Source organism: Polistes dominula, unplaced genomic scaffold (assembly GCF_049000335.1).
Source record: "Polistes dominula isolate Pdom_NZ unplaced genomic scaffold, Pdom_raw_medaka scaffold_35, whole genome shotgun sequence".
Lineage (NCBI taxonomy): Eukaryota > Metazoa > Arthropoda > Insecta > Hymenoptera > Vespidae > Polistes > Polistes dominula.
This window is the reverse complement of record NW_028300968.1, coordinates 1,055,099-1,073,821: the sequence shown is the minus strand read 5'-3', so window position 1 is coordinate 1,073,821 and position 18,723 is coordinate 1,055,099. Positions and strand designations below refer to the sequence as shown.

Genomic DNA, 18,723 nt, shown 5'->3' with positions numbered 1-18,723 from the left:
GCCGACGGAACGTCGAGCAAGCGCGAGAGAAAGAAAGAAGGGAATAAAATTCTTTTACAACGAAGATCACATAGCGAGGACAAACCAGCATACCAAAGACAGACCAAGTCCAGATGCTGTCTCTTGCACTAAATGTGGCTGGCTTGGAGAGTACTTTGGTATATCCTGTCTCGGGGAAATGGTTCGAAATGAAACAGGAAGTGGAGACAGATCCTGTGCGAAGTCATACTTTGGAATCCCAGGGGTTAAAACGTTCTACATTACATGCCTGTATATCGTCACTGTTGACTTCTTCTTACTATTTTTTTATAATCTTCTATATGTGAGTTCATTCATGATCTTATCATTTATTTTTATCAATTCATATGATTCGTTAGAAGCTAAAATGAAGAAATTAATTCCTTTTTATTTTTCCTTTTTTCAGAATATATATTTTGAATATATTGCTCGTATACACATTCTATTGTAATCGATTGAATTGAAATTCTTTTTACAATTCAAGTACAATAATAATAAGGTATTTATATATATATCTGTTATATAAATATTAAATATTTTTTAATTTATAAGTATATCCATTTTAATGGTATAATATTTCTTCTTTCAAAAAAAAAATAAGATGAATGCATCCAAGATATTATCTCTCTAGATTCAAGCACGTAGACGATTTAGAAACTGGTTGCTCCCTCGTTATACTCGGAGTTGCATCGGTCAGCCTATGAAAGGAATGGTGGTCACTTAAGAAGAAGTAGGGTTGATTGTCCAGGTAAGAATCATGTATATATATATATATATACATACATATATATGATACTAGCTGGAGAACCCGTCGAGAAACTACTTCAACTTCCAAGTTTTCTATCTCTTTTTTCTCTCTCTCTCTCTCTCTCTCTCTCTTTCTTTTGCCCCTATCCCCACCCCTTTCTCTTTTCACCGACAGAGATTTCCTCTCCTACAATCTCTCCCCTCCACCCCACCGACCTGGGTTACTACCATCTCCCTTTTTCTCTCTTTCTTTTATTCTTTTTACTCTTTCTCTCTCTCTCTTTCTTTCGTATACGCTCTTGCCTCGTCTCTTCTAGTCTCTATCTTCGTCTCTCTCTTTCTCTCTCTCTCTCTCTCTCACTCACTCACTCACTCTAGACTCTCGCGGTTATGTCGTGGGCGGAAATTAGTATAACTCGTCGGACTAGTCGCGTTGCGACCGCGCGTTAGTACGCACGTACTTCGAAATAAACGACGAGAAAATATACGACGAGATAAGAAGAAAAATATCATCACACATCTTTATATTTGAAAAAGAAATTTCCTTTTGCCCCTTTTTTTTCTCCCCTACTTCCTTTCCTTATCGTCTTATCTATTTATCTATTGGACCAGCGGTAATCGTGTGTGACGCTATAAGAACGAATTAATTTTCTTTTCTTTTTGTTTTTTTTGTTTATTTGTGTGCACGAATTATTACAACCTGATATATCAACATTAAATTAATTATCAAGAAAAAACTTATAACGGGTTATTCCTTAGTGATACGTGAATTTGTATTTTTCGTTTTTTTTAGACTTTACATTCAATTTCGGTGTGTTCAATTGGTGCCGTGATAAAACAAGAAAATTATAAGGAATAAAGTAAAGAACATTTGTTAAACTTTTTCAACGATGAATGCAAGGATTACATCATGACAGATCAACAGAAACAACTTAAGGCAGCGTAAGTATTTTTAACAATTGATCATTAATTGATCAAAAAAAAATATACTATAGATTTGTATTAGAATTTTCATCAAACTTATTATAAGATTACAGTTAGATTTAATGTAATTTATAAGTCATTAATATTTTTGTACTTTATTGTTATCATCGTTATCATATGTAAAAGAATGTTAACATTATAACCGATACCTTTTTAATCATGTTTTAATAGAACTCTAGAAAACTATATATAATTTATAACGAATAATTTAATAGTTCATTAGTTGGCAGAGTTTATGTGTAAAAACTTGTGTGTCGAATATTTTCTATTATTAAATTTTAGAATGTATATATTAGTAATATAAACATCTCTTTTTTCTTTTTTTTTATCAATGATTGCGAAAAGGTTTACTGTTTATATGATGGCAGAGAGACAAGCGACGACAACGTGCGTTTATGAATTATGCAAGTAGTACACGTGTTTGCTCTTCCGTATACTATACGCCGTATATTTCACCGAATTCACACAACACTCATGGAATTATTTTGCGGATCCTCATACAATATGGACTCGAGCAAACTGTACAATGAATAGTATTGTGCAACGATGCAACTCGAATGAATTTTTCATTAGAATGTTATAATTCGATGTAATCTTATTGATTCATTAGCGATTATTTAATATTCTTTATTCTTCTAAGTTCTCATTTGTTAGATTTTTTAAATAATTGATATTTATTTGAATAATTTTTATTAAAAAAAAAAAAAAGTATTGTAAATAGTATGTAGTATTTGAGAGAACAACATTTAGTGCATTATAGTATTAAAGTATATTAAAGTAATTTAATATAATTAAACTGTTTAAAGTATTTAGGTATAAATGACTTTTTATAATATACTACATTATTATAGAATAATTAACTAAATAATTAAAGTGCATTATAGTATCATATATAAAATACAGTGTACAAGTAAATTCATATATTTAAAATATAGTATTAAAAGTACTATTATAGTAATAAAATAATTCAAATAAATATCGACTATTCTACGATATTTCGACGAAGTAAGATTTGCATTAGATTGAAAAATGGATTTGAATAATTTTAATATCACAAATGTTTTTTCGAACTATAGATATAAAACGATTTTGTTAAGTGACCGATCAGCAAAATAAAGTATCGAAAGAAAATTCAAAATAGACATCTCAAGCGTGAGATTGCACAGGCATTATTTTCAAAACGAATGCCAACGAAATGAACTCCTAGTCTGTGTTTATCGCGTTAAATTCAAATTCCTCGATCGTATCCTACGTGGTGGTTTAACGTGCACGAAACACGTGGCTATGGCTCGAGCTAACGTAGAGTTATTTTTTTGTCGATGTTTATTGAAGGCTCGTTTGAAAATAAACAATGCCAGACACTGTAGAAAAGCAAGATGAAAAATTCTTTCCAATCTCTTTTGCATCGTCGTGTCAATAAAAAGCAAACTGAGTGTGCCCACTCCTTCCGAATCTCATTCATCGAGTTTCATCTTTAATGGATGTTCAATATTTCTTCACTCTCTTTTGCTTTCAAAATTAATGAACAATCAGATACATTGAATTTTTATCGCATACATATATATTTTTGATATTTAATATTGAATGGAATTCGAAGTATGAATCTTGTCAATAGAGGACACACACATACATACATACGCAAGTATTTAACGGTTTCTCTTATCGATGATATTAAGCATGCGTGTCGTGCAATCTGCGATAGAATAATACAGATTATATTAACGGGGGGGGGGGGAAAGAAAGAAATAAAGAAGGAGAAGAAAAGAAAAGAAAAGAAAATAAATTTCTTCGCCAAGGTTCGCAATGTTTACATCGTTTTCGTGTAAAAAGAGATATTACGTCGTTCGTAACGAAGATTGTTGTTAGTCGGAGCATGACTTTAACACAAGAACCTTCGATAATCCATAAATAAAATAAACAGAGAGATTGAAATACACATCACGAAGAGACGAATTCGGCGGAGGTATTGCATTTGCATCGTCGACTCTCACGAGCGAGCGAATCGAAGCGTTGCATTTTGATTGTGCTTCGGCTGTCCGCACACGCGCATTGAGTTTTTGTTCGCGAGACAGCGAACTAGCCAGCGAATACTTATTGTAAGCATAGAACAACGACGACAATGATCGACTATATATATATACATATATATTATATGTATTTATGTGTGTGTTATATGAATATATATATATATATGTATGTGCGCCCTCAAGAAATATGACACGTGTGCACAGGCAATTTTAAGTAGGCGAAGAGAAACTACTTTACAATGAGTACCATACATGGCGAAGTAACATTGTATTTTCTTCAGCTACTTTCGTTTCTATTTCATATTTGCTTTCGTGACTGCACAAACCGGATAACAACTTACGACGAGAAGGAATAGATCGTTCTAGCATATCCTAGCAAATCTAATGCTTCCTTATTTTTTGTCTATAACGTTACATTTTAAAATTGAAAATTAAATTACGTACAAACCTTTTTTTTTTATATATAATTCGATGTATAAACATATACAAATGATTGTAACGAGTCGATACAAATTGTTATTGATTTAATTTTGTTTCTTCTTTTTTCTTCTTCTTTTTTAAATTTCGATAAATCCCTTTGTAATTTATTCAAAGCGAGAAGCAAATTTTGAGAGAAGGTTTTTTTTACAATAGGCACGAATGCATTTGTAAAGTAAGTACTTGTAATGTACGCGCATTAAAGCACAGACTCGTGTATCAGCGATGACGTAGATGGATTGCGATTCAACTGCGGATGTAATTACATCGGGAACGAGCCGGAAGTGGAAACGGTCCGAACGCTTTTGCCGCTTAAAGAGAGCCTTTATACGGAAGAGTTACGTCGATCGGTTGCGATCGACGTTTGGCTTTCAACATTCTCTCACTCTTTCTCTCTTTCTCTCTTTCTCTTTCTTTTTTTGCTATCTCAATGGGGTTAAAAACTCCCTGTGGAGATTGGATGATGTGCAGTTTATAATTCACAAATCAAACACATAAGATCTGCTATTCGTCTCTCATCTCTCATGAATATATCTCAATGCATCTGTGTATATGTATATATCTGTTGAATTTTATTTTAAGAACAAAATATCTTCAATTTGCAATAACTTTTATTGATTTTCTTTTTCTTTTTCTTTTTCTTTTTCTATACATATATCGGAGAAATTTCATTTTGATCGTAGAACAAAGTCAATTCGTAGAAGTTGTATTTGTGCTTTACGTGCGAACACGAACGTGACTTCAATACTTTGGAAAGTACTACTCGAAGTCTTCCAAGACAAGGTACGATAAGAATACTTCAGCGTTCCCACTTTACACGTCGCCATGAATCTTTAAAATTCTTAGAGAACGGCGATTTCTCTGAACTATGCAACGATTCAAACATTGTTGAAGTTTCTACGAGAAAAAAAAAGGTAAAAAGAGAAAAAAAGGAGAAAGATAGAAAGATAGAAAGAGACAAGCTTATTTATTTGCATGAAACGTTTGAAATACGCGAAAAGAGCTCGTGCTAACGTAATCTTTACATCGAGGCATGTACCGGCTACTTGCATCGATTAATTTGAATAATGGCAAACCATTTGCTTTAAGTTTATGTTCACATATGTAATCTGACCACGCATGCATAAAATTCGAAAACGAGAAACAAAGGGACAAACAAAAGTACTTTATAATGCATCGATTTCAAATGGTACATGTATGCTTACGTGTCTCTGCCTATGCATAAATCATTTTTTATTCATAAGAATATAACAATAAGTTATTAAAAGAAGAGTCTGAGCAAGGACTATGTAATGTAATTCGATGCTAGTGTATTCGTTGATTAACCACATGTGTAGTAATCAATGATTACAAGTGGCACGATCATATAACGCCAAACTGGTACGCCGTCTGCCAACAATAGCGATTCATTACGCATTATAATGACAACAACGGTTTTATAATCGTTGTATGGGATGATAGATCCTTGTCACGTGGTATAGGTCAAAGGAATAAACGAATTTCAATGTATTAATCATCATTTTAACACAAACATTCAATTGACGTGTGATATGCTACTTGTTTTATTTCAACAACAACAAAATATATTGTAATGCATTTTCAGGTGATGCCAAAGGAATCTTGTTGGGGGTTACTGCTAACCCTAGTGCCGTTATTCGTCGGTGTCTGTGATCTCGCCGGCGCAATATCCGGTTCTCAGTATCCGGTGTGTAAGCCAGGTCTAGAATTCTGGTCCACCGAACGTGCATCTTGCTGGCCCTGTACGAGATGCGCTCCCGAATTCACATTGAGCCCTTGCGCAGTGCATAAAGACGCAATTTGTGGACCACTCTCAGCTTTGGAGCTTGACTGGTCTTTTCTTTCAACGAGAAAAAGGCCTGAGAACGGACAGAGACGTCTGGAAGCGGTAACATCAAAGATGCTTTGGCGATTTCCGGAATTAGATCAACAACAACAACAGCAACAACAACAGTCACAGGAGGAACGACAGCAAGAGAAGTTAAAACAGGAAACGAGGAGTCTCGTCGATGCTACTTATGACGACGAAATAAACGTGGGACACGTTGACGAGTTCTCTTCTCAAGAACAAAAAGTAAAGAATGAAGAATCGTAACTGCGCGTATATAGACTTTTAAAGTTTCTCTTTTTTAGTTTCGATAACTGTCGGTTAGTATAATATACGAGAGTTTTATAGGCATAGATTTTACAGACATATGTTTTATTTTCACAGAGGCCATATGACCCTAGAGAAAGGAGAAAATCTAACATCCACGAAGGAACTCTTTTGTGGGATTGGCAGACCGCCGCCCTTGTACTAGCGGTATGTGCCTGTGTGGTCTTCTTTTTGGTAGCGGGTTGTTCGGCCTTGGTTTATGCGAGACAGTGGCGAAGGATGAAAAAAAATTTTGAACCAGGTATATATGTATATATAAATGTATCGTTCATCATATTCTTACTAACTCATATTTTTCCAAATAAATGCAACATTTAAAATCGTCTTGCCTCGAAGGATAAACGAAGATTCACGGCTTCTTCTTCTTCCTCTCTTATCGCCATTGGAAATCGACATCAAGCATGTTGGTCATTAAACGTTATCCTTCCTACTCTCTAAAGAAGGACCGACATCTTATGCGGCAAGGCTAAAGGGCTCGCCTTTGAGCCCTGGGGAAGTACGCGTAAAACATATACTCCGCGAGTCCTTTAAAATGCAAGACAAGATTTTCTTCATTAGAGGGCTGATCACGGCCTCTCCTCACCTTGGCTCGACCTACCGCGCCCGGATATGACGTCTCCACGTCCAACGCGCTCAACGTACCATCGCCCACGCTGTCACTATCGTGTACACCGTTCCGCGTTTACTATATCTACTTATAACCAGGGCCGTATTTAGTACGATCGAATGATGATCGAATTATCAATTTATATATTTATTTCATGATCGACACTATCATTTTTTCTTTTCTTTTTATTATTAATACAATAGTTAAACGACAATCATTGAATTTCTAAACTTTCTCTTACGAATACTGAATAGATAATTTTGATTTAATTATCTTGTCTAGTTTCTTTCAATTTATCTAAGATTAACTTTGATATAATAATTTGTAATTTTTTTTAATAATTATAAATTATAATGTATATAAAGTTAATCAAAGGTAATTCTATATATAGAATGTTGATGTTAAAGTCTTCTTATCTGATTGAGTAATATTTCAAATTGATGTTAAAAGTGAGATTGTATGCAAAATAATACTCTTAAAAAACATTTATCCTTTAAAGTCGTTACTACATAGAATAAAAAAGAAAGAAAAAAGGAATACAAAGAGAAGTAAGTGTAAGTCGCGTAACGTTCTTATGATCTATGGTGCACGTGTGTACGAGGAGGTTACTATATGCATTTGCATAACGAGCATTACGCAGAACTCTTTCTCGCCGGAACACCTTCCTCCCCACTATTGAAGTCGTGTATCGTACCACGTATCGCGTGCACGTTTGTGGGAACCGATTCAAGCACGATTCGTTAATGAAGTTCGCATGAATGGAGCTTCGTTACCGGCGTCCTTTCTACTATCAAACGTGTAGAACTTAAAATCGGTGACACGTAAACTATTATAAACGTGATAATATAAAATATGGCGTATGAATTAGAATATCACGTCTCTATAATGATCTTTCTCTCTATATAAATATAATTAATACAAATAATTAGATAGAATTGTATCCGATTGAAAATTATATTTGAAATGTGATCATGAAATGAATTGAAACTAACACGCAATAATTATGTGACATTTTAATAGGATATAGAAATTGATTCTTCCTAGCGGATTCGATCATAGGTAATAAGTATTCGTTTAGTAATCAGTACCGTTTCATTACGTTTAATGGTCGGCCCACCCGGAGTTACTGATTCTGATTAGATACAATATGGAGAGGACTTATAAAAGACGTCCCGCTTAAGTCTCGACCTATTAGAAGTAACCAGCTGTCCAAAATGGGTCTTGAGAAAGCTAAGTCACGCATTCCATGGCCATTCATGCCACATTCCACCTTGACTAAACTCGATGCAATCGAAGATTATATATCTGAGCAATTCTTTCTACGATTTCAAAAGCATTCCTTATAAAAAACATACATTTTGCAATACCTAATCATTCTTTCTTCATTATTATTATTATTATTATTATTAAGTTATTATATGAATTATGAATTATTTGTATTTTTCAGTCGGTCTCGAAGAAATCTCTGCCCGATTAAATGTTATGGTGAAGGCAGAATTGGCTGAACTCGTTGCAGGTGCACCGATGAGTCCAGGTGATCCAGAAACTAGATGTCAGTACCTTGAGAAATTATTAGGTAAGCGTTTAAACAAATTATACGAGTTGCATAATATTTGTTTAATCCAATTAAGCTATCCATCGGTGAAATTTTATCTCTAGAAAATTAGAAACACCGAATACAATAAATGATTTGTCTTAATTATTGTAATATTAATTGATTTTAATATTATTTGTGTATACACTTATTGGTATTTTATTTCCTTATTTTATTTTCGATAAAAATAAAAAGTAAAATATATCATGGATAGAAAATTTCACTGGTGATAGCTATTTATTTATTTTTTCTTATCTTAATGATAAATTCAAAATCTCGTAGAAAAATAGTAGACTTTTCTAAGATATATATATATATATATGTATACATGTACACGAGTAGAAATATTACATGGTACATATATATATCATTCATGTTTATTCGTTCACTAAGTGCACATTACATTAATCTAAAGCCCCATTTTGATTCTGACCCTCAGTGTAGATATAGTTGCGTACGCATTCGCGACGAACGTTTTGCGAAGAATGATCGAGCTGAGTATACCAGAGATAAATGGATGGAATAAGGGTAGGGATGGGATAGGGTAAAGTAGAATAGAATAGAGTAAAGTAGAGTAGAGTAGAGTAGAGTAGGGAAGTGGGAGGGTAAGGGATTTCAAAGAGGGCGTAAATAACAAATTCATTTGATTCTAACCGTGGTTGAATGTGCTGCTTCACGCCACGTATACGTCACGTACGTTGTGAGTGAGAACATGTAAAGAACTTTATCCTCGATAATGATCCTTGACTAGGACCGACCACCACCTTTTACGAATTTCATTCAATCGATCGTTTCCTGCAACTTGATCCTACCAACTGAATAAAATTCATTGCTTGAATTAAATATATATTCAAAATTATTAATATTACATTATAGTTTTATTACAGTGAATGAAATCTTCCAAAGTTAACAGATTAATTGAAGAACACTTTGAATGTAAATCATCTGATTTATTAATTGAAAATATTTAGAGTATGTCAAAATAAAACTGATATAAAACAATGATTTTATTAATTGTTACAAGAACAAATTAATTGAAGATAATATATCAGAATGAAATTGTAAGTTGTCATCAATAGAAACAAATCAAATTGAAAATACAAATACTTATTGAAGTAGTAGAGGACAATAAACGAAAATCTGATGATTATACGATCTAGCAGGACGCGATGTTTGACTTAAAAGCTTACGTTACTGGTATATTTCAGGAAATAGTTGGGGTTGTTTGTAAGTACTAGTAAAATAGACGAGACAAGACGATGGGGCAACATTGTGGCTAAGTGCCATGGCCTTTGGTAATTTCTCTCTTATGTATTTACTTGGCCTTTAAAAGGGATAACTCATACAGCTTCTTACTTAATTATTTATCACGTGATAAAAACAAAATGACGTGATTGTTCCCCTAACGTTTTATCTGCTTTCATTCATTCTCAACCGGGATTTCGTAGTTCTAACTTTAGAATCTTCATCGTTAAGAGAGAACATGCGTCAGTTTGCATTTTCGAGATTGACGCGCGTGATGCTGAAAATCAAGCCTAGCGTCCAATTTTAGGCTCAACATTAGACGATATATCACACATATGTTCATGTACACATATATACATACATACTTTTCGTACATATATCTCTTTATGCATATGTATAAGTGCATGTACATTGATTCGATCGTTCGAGAACTACGAATACGTTTAACGAATTTGATTAGAAATAAAAGAGAAACACACAGGAAGTATAATATCGTTAGATAAATATCAATTGAGTGAGAATTAAAAATAACGAAAGAGGGTGGTGGGAGAGGAAAAAGAGAGTTCTTATATATATATATATATGTATGTACGAAACGTGTGTATCTATATACATACATAAATTAATTCGATCAATGTCAATAATCAAATCGTTCGATAAATTCTATCACGTTTATCGAATCAATTTGAAATAAAAGAGTTTTAACAGGAAGTATATATCGTTAGATAAATATCGATTGAGAAAGAAAGAGGTAGATAAAGATAAAGATAGATAAAGGGAAAAGGAAAGAGAGAGAGAGAGAGAGAGAGATAAAGAAAGCCCTTGAACAACGTAGGTGAATTGGGGAAGTACTCGGTTTGGTTGATTGGTCGGTCGATCGCACTTGTTTCCTCTTGCTTACAGACCGGAAACGCGAAACTCCGGTGGTGGCTGGTTGGCCGGAAGTGGGTGGGAACCTCTACATCGAGGAAGGGGAGACACCGAGAAGTAAACGTTCACAAATCGCGCGGATTCATCGAAACATCGAAACGATTCTCAGCCACAAGACGAACGTCATTGACTGATCTAACTAAATGCAAAAGAAAGAAAGAGTAAAAAGAAACCGAGAGAAAGAGAGAGAGAGAGAGAGAGAGAGAGAATAATAATAATAATAAAAAAAAAAAATCTTCAAAGGAATTATTCTCTCGCATCTCACCGGATGCTGGAAGAACGATGATGTTGTATGGAAGATTCTTGTTACGGTGCATATAATATTTAGTACACAATTATAGAAAGGTATTATATATATATATCGTTCTTCTTACCCTCCTTCTCCTCTTTCCCCTCATCATCTGTCCTCTTCTCGATCGATAACACGAGAATATATTTTCTAAAGAATTATTTGTAAGATTTAATTCTTCTTTATTGCCATTTTGTAAAAGTAAAAAAAAAACGACGCTTGTTGTTGGTCTGTTAAGATTACGAATGTGTGTGATGTGTATTACGTGTATTATTATCCACCTTTTTATTTCTATACCTGGTTCCTGATAATTTAATTGTAAGAAAATTATCGATGAAAATTTCATAATATTATATCCTTCCTTCTTTATTGTATTATTATTATTATTAATATTATTATTAATGGTCCCCGATACTCGAGTAAAATTCGAGCAACGAGAGAGACCATTAAAACGCTCTTATCTCAATCCACAAATTTATTTTTTTTTTTTCTTTCTTTCTTTTTCATTAACTTTAACACATAAGGAATTTAAAAAATAATAATAATAATAATAATAAGGAAAAGAAAGAGAAATAAAATATACAAAAACAAAAAAAAACAAAGTGGACATTTTGTAATATAACACACGAGCCTTTGTATTCATACAAGTTTCAAAAAATTATTAAAAAAAAAAAAAAACAAATAAAATTTATAAAATGTTTAGAGGTAATCCTTGTTCAATATTATAACACTACTCTCTCTCTTTTTTCTAATCCTTTTATTTGTCCACAAGTTGTACGATTGTTATAGAAGAAATAATTAAATTTATTCTAAGACATTATTTGATTCTTTTTTTTTTTTTTTTAAATATTTCATTTGTTTCATCTTTAAATCTTAACATTAAAGGAACAATATTAGGGATATTGGAGAATTGAAAAATACGTGTCTGATGTGAGAGAGTCTTTCGATATCTATTACTTATATATACATGTAAGAATTATGTATTTAAATTGTACCCATTACACCGTAGTAACATCAACAATATATTTGTTTGTTTTTTTTTTTCCCATTTTTTTTTTCTTTTTTATAGAATTAAATATATTTATAATTTTTATTCATATAAATTAAGAGGGACAGAGGGCGGGCGGGCTGCACCTAAGGCTTTGTTTTTTTTCTTTTCTTTTTTTTTTTTTTTATTCGAAATTGTGTTCATCATATTTTCGTATACTTCTAAATACCTTTACTTCTATCTTCTAGGTTTAAGACTAATTTCTTTGTAAACGTGATCACAGTTGTAAAGGCATTGCTATTCTAAGCACGTGTGGTAAATGCGGGCACGCTTCTGGTCCATATATAGATATATATATACATATAATATATAATATATATATACATATATCTTTCTCTAAATATGGGATTGGATAAAAATCTTTTTTTTTTTTTTTTTCTTTTCTTTTATAATTCTACAAACCGATATCTGAATCAGTTTCCATATTTTTCTTTTTTCTTCTTTTTTCTTATTTTCTTTTACTTCATGACACAAATCAATCATCAAATTGAAGAAAGATAATCATTTAAATCAGGCACTTATTTTCACAATACCATAAAAAAATTCACGACGAACTAATATGATGAACACACAGTGTTGTTGTAAAGGTATCTAAAAAAATTTATACGTTAATGATGCTTCAATAAAGATTGACAGTGCTATTAACAAATACAATAAACACTTGCATATTATTATACAGGTTCTTTATCAAGATACGATATTTTTAAATAATTATATTTAAACTGTTTCAACTTCTTTCAGATATTATTTAATACCAAAATCATCGATGTATGTAATAATGTTAACAGATTAAATATAATCATTTAAAAGTCTTTTATATATATATATATATATATATATATCTCTTTTTAAAGATCCAGTATATAAAATATATAGAATTTCTTCATAGATTTGTTGTTTGATTTTGAAATAAAAATGATTGATCAATAATTTGTCATTAACTTTGAAGATTCTTTATATATACTAATTATTAATTTACGAAGATAATCCCATTGAATTTCTAAAGAAACAAACAAAATTAAAACAAAAAAAAGCACCGTTAACGCTGATCATATTAGTTTACAATAATATACTCTACTTTATCTCTTGGAATGCAAAGCAATAATAAATTACTTATATGCTAATAAATAATATTGATCATATTAAATACTATGCTGAGATATACAGAACAATTATTAAATAACTACAACCATTTACAGCAGTGTCTTGTGTGTGTATCTATCTTTCATTCTCTCTTTCTTTCTCTCTCTCTCTCTCTCTCTCTCTATCTCTATCTCTCTATCTCTTTCTCTCCAAATGTGTATATATAATCGTGTATATTATCCGTGTGTCTCTATTCTTTTCCTTATATAAATATATATATATATATTTTTTTGTTTTTTTTTATTTATCTGTGCATAATATTAATTATTATGCGCTTGCCATGTAACGCAGTAATCACTATTTCGATTTTCTCTTTTCATATCGAATTTGTCTCTTAATAATTTGTTTTTTGTTTTTTTCTTTTCTTTTCTTTTCTTTTCTTTTCTCTGTACAAATATTTATATATAAAATAATCTTCGAAGTAAAGGCAAAGCAGAGAATATGACCCTGTTGTGTTGTAAGTAGTACGGCATATATATATATGTACCGTAAAATAACACACATCTGTAAAACTCTGTTCTTATTTGTCCTCCTTTTTTGTCCTTTTTTAATTTCATGTCAAGGTCAAATCCCCATACCTGCCTTTTATATAGTACATGCCTGGTGGCTTGTGCCCTGTACATGTGTTATCCTCATTTAATCGGTTGTACCGATAATATAACATTCCTACCTAAAACAGGTGAATCAGCAATACGCATCAACTTGCTAATGAAATTTTTAGCTAAGTCAAGTATATTTTGTCCACCTGTTAAAACCCACATATCACCATGAATTAGTAGGATAAACGGCAAATGCTTTTAACTAACCCGATGTTATTGTTGTGTTTATTCTGATGTGTTAAATATGAATGTGTGCAAGAAAGTGCAAGAAAAGGCAAAGTTTAATATATATATATTAAATACATACATATGTATATATGTATATGTTTTATTTTCTGTTATTATTAATATATTAAATTCATATGTGAGTTATATTTAAAGATAATTCGATTAAGAAGTTAATTCAAAAAATACATCGTGTCTGTTTGAAAGCATTTAAGCCGCATTAATAACTAAATAAGATAATCTAATAGAAATGTTCTTCATTTTTCTTGGTAATCTATCTATGTTAACTCTGTTCATTTTTTTTTTTTTTTTTTTTAACAGTCTAAGACTGTTCTAATGTGTTTAATCTGTAAAATATATCGGATGAGTCAGCTAACATTGAAATTGAATTTAATATGTCGCTTAATTTCTCTAAAGAAATACGTTTCATTGAAAATGGATTCCAATATACAGCAATTACAAAATAATATCAATTCAGATTGACAAGCAAATTACAATTTGATCATTTTTAGATAAATGTTATCTACTTAAATTGTATTAATCTTTTCGACTTTAAACATATTTTCAAAATATTCGCAGATTTAGTTTTAGATGTCTCATCCAATATACATATATATATCTAATTGTAAGTTAATACTACTTATAGAGCTTGGAATAATTCTGTAAAGCTCTATGGACGGATCGTTCGCATGATGACAATATGATGGACGAGTAAAAGTCGGCAAATTTGAAAAAAGGCACAAATCCTCCCATTACGCGCAGAATTTTTTAAAGGGGGAAGGCAGCACATGGCTATTACCAAAATTCACAATTTAAAATAACTACGTATTGGGATAAATATATGTATATATATGTGTGTGTGTGTATTTTCTTGTTAAAAGTACTTCGTTGGGGATCGAGTTTTTATATTTGAGTGTGTGAAAATATAAATATATCTATATATATATATTAAATATATAATCTCTCTTTCTTTCTCTCTCTCTATATATATATGCATATATTTATATTTTCGTGGCACATGCTCTTCTCATATATGGGAATATTATTTTACATATAATTTTACGTACCCTTTTTGGATAAGTTGGTTTTAAATAAAGAGTGAAAAATGATATGCCATTGCATATTTTTTGTTCGCTGCTACTGATGACTTTTGCTCAATAAATGCGAATTAAATTGGTACAAGTTACAGCACTGCTCACCACATATGTTGCACTTCCATGGATTGCTCTCACTGTGACAACCCTTATGAAGAAAGTACAATGTCTGATCTGGAAAAGTAATTCTACAGTGCATACACTGTAAACCACTGCTTCGTGGATCGGGTCTCGTCGATGTTGGGGGTTCACCCCTCGAATGTAAATTGGAATTTGAACCATTATTGTTATTAGTGTTATTATTGTTACTGCAACTTGTTGAAAGTTTACGACATAGATCATCTCGCAATAATGTCTTCAATGGTGAAACCTTGATTAACGATGGCAATGACAGATTACTGGATGTTGCTCCACTATCTTCCATACCATTGCTATTTGGCTCTTGTTTAATAGGAATTAAAGAGATTGAAGGTGTGATAGCTTCTTCTCCGCCACCCACACTCCTTGTAATATAAGATTATTTTATTCATATTTTTTAATATGAACAAACAAGTTAAGTGTGTCTCATGAAATATTTTTAAATAATAGTATACTTACCTATGAATGCCACTACTGTTAATGGGTAATTGATGATGACTACTGCTTGGAGCGTTACTATTGCTATCAGCACTTTGTGGACTATTTGGACTATCACCATTTAGTGGAGCAGGACTTGAATTTCGTTGGTTGGTAGTTTGTTCCGGGTAAGGAATGGATATTTCAACGTGAGGAGTAAGAAAGTGCATTGGAGGAGTTGCATTGTCCGCTGATCTATTGCCAGTACTGTCACCACTGTCGGATAGGGGAGCAGATGGCATGGCTTCCCCAGGTGTGCAACTATTTAATATTGAAGTTGAACTGTTTGGTCCTGGATTATCTAAATCTATTCCATGTCTAAACACAAACACGAATATATCTGAATGAAGGTATTCTTTGGATTATAATTATATTTGCACACAAATATAGTAAAAAAAAAAAACAAACAAACAAACGTATTATTTACGATAACTAATATACCTGTTAAAAAAGTGCAACCTAAGACATTTCATTGTAGTCGCTCGATAACTACACAATGGACATGATTTGACCATATCCTGTTGTCCTACATGTTCATTTTGGAAATGTGCCCTCATGGCAATTTGTCTTTGGAAACCTCTATTACATATTGGACAATGATATGGTAAAGTTTTAGAATGAGTGGTAAAATGTTCTGCAAGATGATCTTTGCGAAAAAATCTTTTCTGACATACACGACACTCATATGGTTTTACACCTGTATGCCTCATCTAGAAATGAAAATAATATAAAAAACGAACAACAAATGAATACAATACATACATGTAAGATCATCACTATTTTGTCTTTTGTACAACTATCATTATGTATAGTTTTATACCTTGTGTCTTCTCATATTAGCCCCATTAGAAAATTTCATGTTGCAAACATCGCACTCAAATATTTTTCTATGGGTTCGCAAGCCTGAATGACCCTCGTCTCCATCTCCATCATTTTCAGGTCCATCAATACCCTCTGTGCTTTCTCCTGGTTCACCGTTTCCAATACATTGATCTTGATGAGCACAAAATGCTGTCTTATTTATAGTTTCATAATTGTCACACCTATCACATCTGTAAAAGCGTCAAAGTAATGTATAAAAAATAAAAAAAAACATATTATATTATAGATCAATGTACTGCCACTTCATGTTAATAAATATATTCTTTTTATTTTAATTAGCATCTAAAGGATTTGAAAACTAATCAAACCTAAATGCTGGAACGGCTCCATCGCTACTATCATAATTAGTATTAAGAGCAGCTTCGTTGTCTGGATCCAGTGCTTCTTCTTCTCTGTGATTAGAAGAATCACCAGCCTCTGCATGCGAAGAGGAATGAGAGTCTACCTCGTTTTCCCCGCCGCCACCATCGACTCCATCTGACATGATACCAAACGGTGGAACTATCTTGAATCCTTCATCTAACCTGCACCATTAAGAGTGTCTTTGTAACAAATTACCATTGGAATTTTTATTACAATATAAGATATGTGGCATCTTATATATTACGATTAAATATGACAACACGTCATTAACTAAAAATGACAATAAATATTTATATATATCATTTAATGATATAATTTTACTATTTTAGAAAGGACAAACTTGAAGAGAAACGCCCATGAGATATTTATCATTTATCGATGTTTCGATCTAACATGAATTTCGTCTTTACCAGTATTAAAAAAAATATATATATATACCACACGTACATATACTTACATATATATAGATATAGATATATACATACATACGTATACTCGTATAGTAGGACACGTATCCTTTTTGAATTGAGATCGAAGAGATATAAGAAAATATATTGTAAAGGAGAGAGAGTAAAATACACGTAGGTATTTAAAACGTAGAATACAACCGAATCACATAGTAGACACGACGATAGTACACGTATTATTACAGGTCGAATTTCACGCATACAATTAACTCGTCCAAAAGAGACAATGACGAATGTAAACCTTTACCTGTCAGTCTATGGTACCTAGTTGTGTGTCAAGTCTCTCGTATCGGAGATTGAGCAGGTATTCGAGAGCAAGGTGCAACGGTATGAGTATTACCCAATCCTGAGAAGATTACGGCATAGAAACACCTGGTGGGTAAAGCGCAATGCCAGAGTGCACTGCACTTTGTCCCAGTTTTGACCGAATCCGTCACTCGTGACGTAGTTTTCGCGGCTTTTCCGCGGAAAGACAGCGCCGTTGAAAGCGATAGAGAGAGAGAGAGAGAGAGAGAGAGAAGAAAAAAAAGGGAGAGATAATGATAGAGATAGAGACGAAGAGAGAGAGAGAGAGAGAGAGTGTGCAAAAGACCTAGAGAATGATTGGAGAAGGAGAAAAAGCAAGAGAGAGATAGACAGATAAAAAGAGAAACAGAAAGAGAGAGAGAGAGAGAGAGAAAAGAAAAGAGGTCGGGACACGCGTCTTATTTACTTACTCACATTCCTCAAAGGTGGGTTGACAAGACCTGTTTCAACCCACGGAATTTTTCTTTTCTGTTTCACGACACCACGCTCATCCTCCACAATGTTTATTTCTTTTATTTGTATTTTTCCTCCTTCTTTTAACGACAGACAGGCGAGTGAAACGTAACGGAAGTATACCGAGTCTCCATATCCTCGCTTACCGACATCTGTGAGCATTGCTACCAATCCATTTCTGATAACTACTTCATATATTCAGGTATCTTCTCTATCTCTTTCTTTTGATCTTCTATCGATTTCCCTGCACGTTAAATCGACGATCAAATACATTTTAATCGTTTGAAAATAAATTAGAAAAATCAATTAAAAACAATGATTGAATTCATTCGAATGTACCGCCATTCGTTCTTCGGCTGTTTTCGTATATTTTCGCGCGAAATCTTTCTTTTAAATGGCAGGAACATAACCTAGCTCTTCTCGTTTCTATATTTCTC

The 18,723-nt window shown here is 32.5% G+C and overlaps 2 protein-coding genes and 1 long non-coding RNA gene across 8 annotated transcripts; 2 read left to right on the top strand and 1 right to left on the bottom strand.

The window, feature by feature from the left end:
- The first annotated feature begins 425 nt into the window (after positions 1-425).
- Positions 426-17,109, top strand: wgn (Tumor necrosis factor receptor superfamily member wengen). Of its 4 annotated transcripts, XM_015333180.2 has the most exons (7): positions 426-517; positions 650-766; positions 1,559-1,707; positions 5,857-6,345; positions 6,484-6,667; positions 8,481-8,609; positions 10,776-11,565. In XM_015333180.2, the coding sequence occupies exons 4-7, from the start codon at positions 5,860-5,862 to the stop codon at positions 10,934-10,936; spliced, it is 960 nt and encodes a 319-aa protein (XP_015188666.2). In that variant the 5' UTR covers positions 426-517; positions 650-766; positions 1,559-1,707; positions 5,857-5,859; the 3' UTR covers positions 10,937-11,565. The 4 variants fall into 4 exon arrangements, with proteins under 4 accessions (XP_015188666.2, XP_089029374.1, XP_015188665.2 ...); XM_089173248.1 differs by lacking the exons at positions 426-517; positions 650-766; positions 10,776-11,565 and adding an exon at positions 16,977-17,109 and having other exon boundaries at positions 1,184-1,707; XM_015333179.2 differs by lacking the exons at positions 426-517; positions 650-766 and having other exon boundaries at positions 1,184-1,707.
- Positions 13,624-18,449, bottom strand: LOC107072877 (uncharacterized). Of its 3 annotated transcripts, none has more exons than XM_015333172.2 (6): positions 18,248-18,449; positions 17,006-17,221; positions 16,636-16,867; positions 16,257-16,525; positions 15,798-16,133; positions 13,624-15,703 (listed from the first exon to the last, which is right to left on the bottom strand). In XM_015333172.2, coding segments are annotated over exons 1-6 (1,515 nt in total). In that variant the 5' UTR covers positions 18,250-18,449; the 3' UTR covers positions 13,624-15,243. The 3 variants fall into 3 exon arrangements, with proteins under 3 accessions (XP_015188658.1, XP_015188659.1, XP_015188660.1); XM_015333173.2 differs by having other exon boundaries at positions 18,244-18,448; XM_015333174.2 differs by lacking the exon at positions 18,248-18,449 and adding an exon at positions 17,775-18,235.
- Positions 17,225-18,040, top strand: LOC149032347 (uncharacterized). The gene is made up of 2 exons (XR_016176780.1): positions 17,225-17,641; positions 17,713-18,040. It is a non-coding gene; the product is annotated as an uncharacterized LOC149032347 (long non-coding RNA).
- Positions 18,450-18,723: the final 274 nt, after the last annotated feature.